At 43.0% G+C, this 6,000-nt stretch overlaps 1 protein-coding gene across 2 annotated transcripts in view; it reads right to left on the bottom strand.

The window, feature by feature from the left end:
• Positions 1-205: 205 nt before the first annotated feature.
• The window catches only part of LOC119930875 (cytochrome P450 20A1), a 56,956-nt gene continuing 51,161 nt past the window's right edge, over positions 206-6,000 (bottom strand). For both annotated transcript variants that reach the window (XM_038749598.1, XM_038749599.1), the window contains 5 exons: positions 5,828-5,948; positions 3,881-3,992; positions 3,665-3,729; positions 746-835; positions 206-545 (listed from right to left, as the gene is read on the bottom strand). In XM_038749598.1, the coding sequence (XP_038605526.1) occupies positions 395-545; positions 746-835; positions 3,665-3,729; positions 3,881-3,992; positions 5,828-5,948 (539 nt within the window). In that variant the 3' untranslated portion in view covers positions 206-394. The remainder of the gene's footprint in view (positions 546-745; positions 836-3,664; positions 3,730-3,880; positions 3,993-5,827; positions 5,949-6,000) is intronic.

The raw sequence follows: 6,000 nt of genomic DNA, 5'->3' as shown, positions 1-6,000 counted from the left end.
TGATTGATTGCTTGGCACATAGTAAGAGCTTAACAAATACCATCATGCTGTACAGCACTCGGTGTTGATGGAGCCTTGTCTGAATATGTTTATGGTGGATCTTTTGTGCTCGGGCTCTTCTTAAGAATGACGTAAGAGTACAACGCTGCTCCCGAGACAAAATGTTCTGAGGTCATTCTACCTTAATAATGAGTCACAAAAGGTATCAGTATAAATCCACTTTAGTATAGTAACGTTAGTATGAAAAAGACACTGGGTTAACAATGTGCAAAGAATAAAGTCTAGACACTGAACCTTTCTAACAGGTTCTGTGAATCAGTTCGGAATGAAGTACTGAAATGCTTTTTGTTGCCAAAAGGCTAAGGCACTTTCCACTCTGCTTCGACGTCCGTTTTTAGCTTCTCTTAGAAACTGTGATCCAAGCCTCTTCCTTTGGTGAGGTCACCAACTCGTACTTGGTTTCGACTACTTGTCCTTCCACGGGATGCAGGTTCAGTTTCCTCACCAGCACACTAAGGAGAATAGTAGCCACCACATACGCAAACCTACCCAAGAAAAGGGGCACATCATTATCAGAGAAACTTTCCATAGCCGGCACTGAGGCAAAAGTAATTCATTCATTCAATCGTTTTTAGAGCACTTACTGTGTGCACAGCACCGTACTAAGTGCTTGGGAGAGTACAATATAACAATAAACAGACACATTCCCTGCCCTTTCTCCCTTCCTCCTTCTGCCCCATCTCACCTCAGCTCAGGACACTCCTGAGTTCCTGAAAACCCCAACACGGAGAGATTTTTCTCAGCAGATTCATCAACAAAGCGGTCTGGATCAAACCTAGAAAGAGGAAAATGGGGCTGAGGGCTGATCGTGAAACACGCTCGGCCGCAAGTACTTCAGATCTGGTATGTTTCACAGGGTCACATTATATATTAATCAATCCTTGGCTTTTGTTGAGCACATATTGGGCACAGAACCCTGTACTAAGAGCTGATACGATGTACAGTACTCATATTACAAATTACCTATATGTATTGTACACTGTAGCAGCACTTAGTTCAGTATTCTGCACACATTACGTGCTCAAATACATATTACAAATATGTCCACATACGTGTAAACAAAAATAATGAGGGGAAGAGCCTACTGAAACTCTGTCGTACTGGTTGATCATATTTTTGAAAGTCCCTTGGTACTATTGATGCCCAGTTTTACAAGGGAATTCAATCTCTTCGCCTTTTCTCCCTTCACTGCTTTCCCAAGAATGATTTTCAGACTCCATTTTATGCAATAGAATAGGGTCAGAATTCATTATTGTTTTTTAAATTGCTTTCATTATGAATGTTGGCTTCAAGATAAGTAGTAAGGAGCCAGATTTTAATTAACACAGATTTCCATGAGTAAACGATACAGTGAGAATGAAATATCAAGAAGGGCACCACTTGAAAAAGATTTTTGGAACCAACAACTGTCAATAGCTCAGGCAATTTCTTTTGTAGCTCAGGCATTTCATTTCATCTCTTCAATGGCCAATTCGTTAAAATCTTTGGTTCAGGTTTACCTATACCCGTGTCAGCCTTAATTTAAAAAACGTATTCTTGATCTCATCTTAGAAGTGGGATCTCATCTTGATCTTGATCTCATCTTAGGGTCAAAAGTGGTGACCCTGAGATTGTGCTCCCTATTTTCCAGAGCTTAGTTTTATATCTGATCCTCCAACACAACAAACATCCCTCCCCGATGCCCTGGCTTTGCAAGCAACCTCTTCTTTATTGGGAAAACCCTCCAGCTTTAAAAGTAACCCCTTCACATCTGTAAAGATTTACCTACAAGGTTAATATCAACCTTTTCGTTCTTCTACCTTTCCCTCCCCATGCCCACGACTAAACAACCTGGTTGATATAATAATAATAATTACTATATTAATATGAATGTTAATATTGATTAAGCATTGATTAAGCATGTCAAGCACTGAGCTAAGCACGATCAGACACAATCCCTTTCCTACATGGAGCTCACGATGTTTAAGAGGGAGAATGAGTATTTTAATCCCTTTCTACAAAAAAGGAAGCTAAAGCCCAGAGAGGTCAAATGACTTGCCCAAGGTCACTCAACAGGCAAATGGAGGATCCGGGAACAGAACCCAGGCCTGTGGCCTCGCTAGACTGTAAGATCCTTAAGGACCTAAGGGCAGGAATCATATCTACCACCTTTATTGTACTGTAATCTCCCAAGCTCTAAGTACAGTGCTCTGCACACAGTAAACGCTCAACAAATATGACTGAATGGCTACTACAGTGCTCAGCACACATTAAGAGCTCAATAAATATCATTGCTTGATTGCTCTTTCCACTACACCACACTGCCTCTGACTCCCTACTGTAGAGAAAGAGAATGGAAAGGATAGAGAAGTAGAAAACGAGGGACTAGATATTCTCTATGAATCTTGAAATGTATGAGAAAGACATGTAAACTTTAATTTTAAAGACTGGAACGGCTTGGGTTGGCCTAAAGAAATGAATGAAAACAGAGAGTATCTGGAGAAGACTGGGAAGTCAAGACATGATGAAATACTGGGGAGAAGAATGGAAGTGAGGAAAGTAGCCCAGAACAAAAAGAAGGAAAAATAATGAATACAGATACCTCATCTCTGCTGTAGCATGTACTTTCTTGACTAGAAGCAGTGTGGCTTAGTGGATACAGCACAGACCTGGGAACCTGGGTTATAATCCTGGCTCTGCCACTTATCTGCTGTGCAACTATGGGCAAGCCACTTAACTTCTCTGTGCCTCATTACCTCAGCTGTAAAATGGGGATTAAGCCTGTAAACCCCATGTGGGACATGCACTGTGTCCAACCTGATTAGCTTGTAGTTACCCCAACACTTAGTACAGTGTCTGGCTCAGAAGAAGCACTTCATGCAATCCATTTCCAAAACAAACAGAAAATCAAAAACATGGTTTGGATCTAATATGATGGACGTATTAGAGAGTTTTCCTCCCCGTAGTCTGCTCTGGGTAAAACATGATCCACAGGTTGTCCAATTAGATTTAGTGCAAGAAGAAAGAGTTGTGCTCATGAGTGTTGTGTTGGTCACAGTGTGATACTGCCACCCATTTCAGCCTCTGCCTTAAGGCTACCTGTTCAGTACAGGACTTTGCTTTCTCTGGGTCTTTGCAACTTTACAATATTTAACACAGTAAAAGAGCAACGTGGAACAAGAGTGTAAAGTCTTCTGTTAACGGTGGAGAGTGGACAGGTCTGAATGTACGAATATCTGAATTTGGTTCATAAGATGTCAGCCTTCAAACCATCTCCTCCCTAAGCCATTAATTCCCATTGAATCAATCCATCAATCAATGGTATTTATTGAGTGCTTACCCTGCTCTAAATGCCTGGGAGAGTACAAGGCAACAGAGTTAGGAGCCACAATCCCTACTGCAAGGAATGTAGTCCTAGAGAAAACTCGATTTCTCCATAACACGTGGTTCTACAAGAACACAAATCTTAAAAGAATGCTTTCTTAATCCATATGCAATTTTTTTCTATGAATTTGGAAAATTCAATAGACGTGTCCAGTGTGAATAACCCCCCCCAGATGCAAAGAAACATCGCCAGAGCCTCTATATTTAAACGGTGATGAATGAAAAGATTGGGATTTCATACTTGTAGGGGGATGGCCAAGCTGAGTGATCCTGAAGCATCACACCAAGAGCATAGAGAACAAGAGTCTGAAATGACAAGAAAAACCCAGGATTAGACAGAATTGAACAAAGAGAAATAAACGGAACCCAGGCACGTTCTTATAAACGCACCTATTCCGTGGCCTCTTTTCTAATACCTGTCGTGCAGAAAAAGTGTGGATTTAAAGATATTTCTTACCTTTCTAGGGATAACATGTTGGCCAATCTTTCCCTCTAGCTCCTGCAGCTTTGCAGCAATAGGTGTTAGTTTTGCTGTCCTCACTGTTTCACTCAAAACCTGCCGGCAATATCTAGTGAAAAAGAAAATCTCAGTCTGAAACAGGAAATGTTACGTTAAACGTCAGAAACAGTGTTGCCTAGTGGACAGACTACGGATCTGGGATTCAGAAGGACCTGGGTTCTAGTCCCAGTTCCACCACTTGTCTGCTGTCTGACATTGGGCAAGTCACTTAACTGCTCTGAGCCTCACCGTTCCCTTATAATAATAATAATAATAATAATGGCATTTATTAAGTGCTTACTATGTGCAAAGCACTGCTCTAAGCGCTGGGGTAGATACAAGGTAATCAAGTTGTCCCACGTGGGGCTCACAGACTTAATCCCCATTTTCCAGATGAGGGAACTGAGGCCCAGAGAAGTGAAGTGACTGGCCCAAAGTCACGCAGCTGACAAGTGGCGGAGCCGGGATTCGAACCCATGACCTCTGACTCCAAAGTCCGGGCTCTTTCCACTGAGCCACGCTGCCCTTATCTGTAAAATAGGGAGTAAGACTGTGAACCCCATATGGGACAGGGACTGTGTCCAACTTGATTACCTTGTATCTTCCCCAGCGCTTAGAACAGTGCCTGGCACATAGTCAGCGCTTAGCATGGCATGAGAATCAGAAGGTCATGAGTTCTAATACCGGCTCTGCCACTTGTCTCGGGCAAGTCACTTAATTTCTCGGTGCCTCAGTTGCCTCACCTGTAAAATGGGGTTTGAGACTGTGAGCTCCAAGTGGGACAGGGACTGTGTCCAACCTGATTTGCTTGTATCCACCCCAGCACTTAGTACAGTGCCCGGCACATAGTAAACACTTAACAGATACCATAAAAAATTGCCATACCCAGATATCCCCCGGGCCTGGAATGCCCTCCCTCTGCCCATCCGCCAAGCTAGCTCTCTTCCTCCCTTCAAGGCCCTGCTGAGAGCTCACCTCCTCCAGGAGGCCTTCCCAGACTGAGCCCCTTCCTTCCTCTCCCCCTCGTCCCCCCTCCATCCCCCACATCTTACCTCCTTCCCTTCCCCACAGCACCTGTATATATGTATATATGTTTGTACATATTTATTACTCTATTTATTTATTTTACTTGTACATATCTATTCTATTTATTTTATTTTGTTAGTATGTTTGGTTTTGTTCTCTGTCTCCCCCCTTTTAGACTGTGAGCCCACTGTTGGGTAGGGACTGTCTCTATATGTTGCCAATTTGTACTTCCCAAGCGCTTAGTACAGTGCTCTGCACATAGTAAGCGCTCAATAAATACGATTGATGATGATGATGATGATATCCATTTGCCACAGGATGCTAGGAGCCCTCTGAGAGTCCCCGAAGACTAGGGAGGACTGGTGAGGGGTGTTGGGAAAACCAGGTAAAAGGCCAGCTGTTGGAGATACCGAGGCATCTTAACTTTCCTGGGGTAGGCACCAGGACTGCATTGGGTCACTTGGGAATTGCTGCAGATTCTTTGAAATGTCAGTGACTCCTCTGCTGGGGTTACTTAGAACAATCTTGCCCATGGGAAGGAAGATAAGGGAGAAACTTGATAAGGCAGTTCCATCTTAGGGTGGTGGAGCCGGGACTAGAATCCCGATCCTTCTGATTCCCAGGCCGGTGCTCTTTCCGCTAGGCCACACTGCTTCTCAATGCTACTTATGTCTATGGATGACTCAAATGTCTTTGAGTGTCAGACAACCACCTCATCAGTAAGATTAAAAATAAAAACCGAACGTGACTTTTAAGGAAAGATTAAAAGAGAAAAATAATGTAGGTGAGCAAACACAGCTACAGAAAAAAAAACCTTTGAAAACCTCCCTTCTAGGACAGTCTTTTCCTCCCACTTTGCTGAGACTTGCCAGTTCGTACCTGAGCTGCTCAATTTTCTCCTGGGTAATTGAGCCTTTCCCGAGAACTTGGTCCACCTCCTTGAACAGTTTCTTTTGAACATCTTCTGATGTGCTCAGGAAATAAATCGCCCATGTGCACACTGGAAATCATGCAAGTGACCATACAATACAAAAAACAGCTTCTTAGTACGG

Source organism: Tachyglossus aculeatus, chromosome 7 (assembly GCF_015852505.1).
Source record: "Tachyglossus aculeatus isolate mTacAcu1 chromosome 7, mTacAcu1.pri, whole genome shotgun sequence".
Lineage (NCBI taxonomy): Eukaryota > Metazoa > Chordata > Mammalia > Monotremata > Tachyglossidae > Tachyglossus > Tachyglossus aculeatus.
The sequence above is the reverse complement of the archived record's forward strand: the minus strand, read 5'-3'. Positions and strand labels throughout refer to the sequence as shown.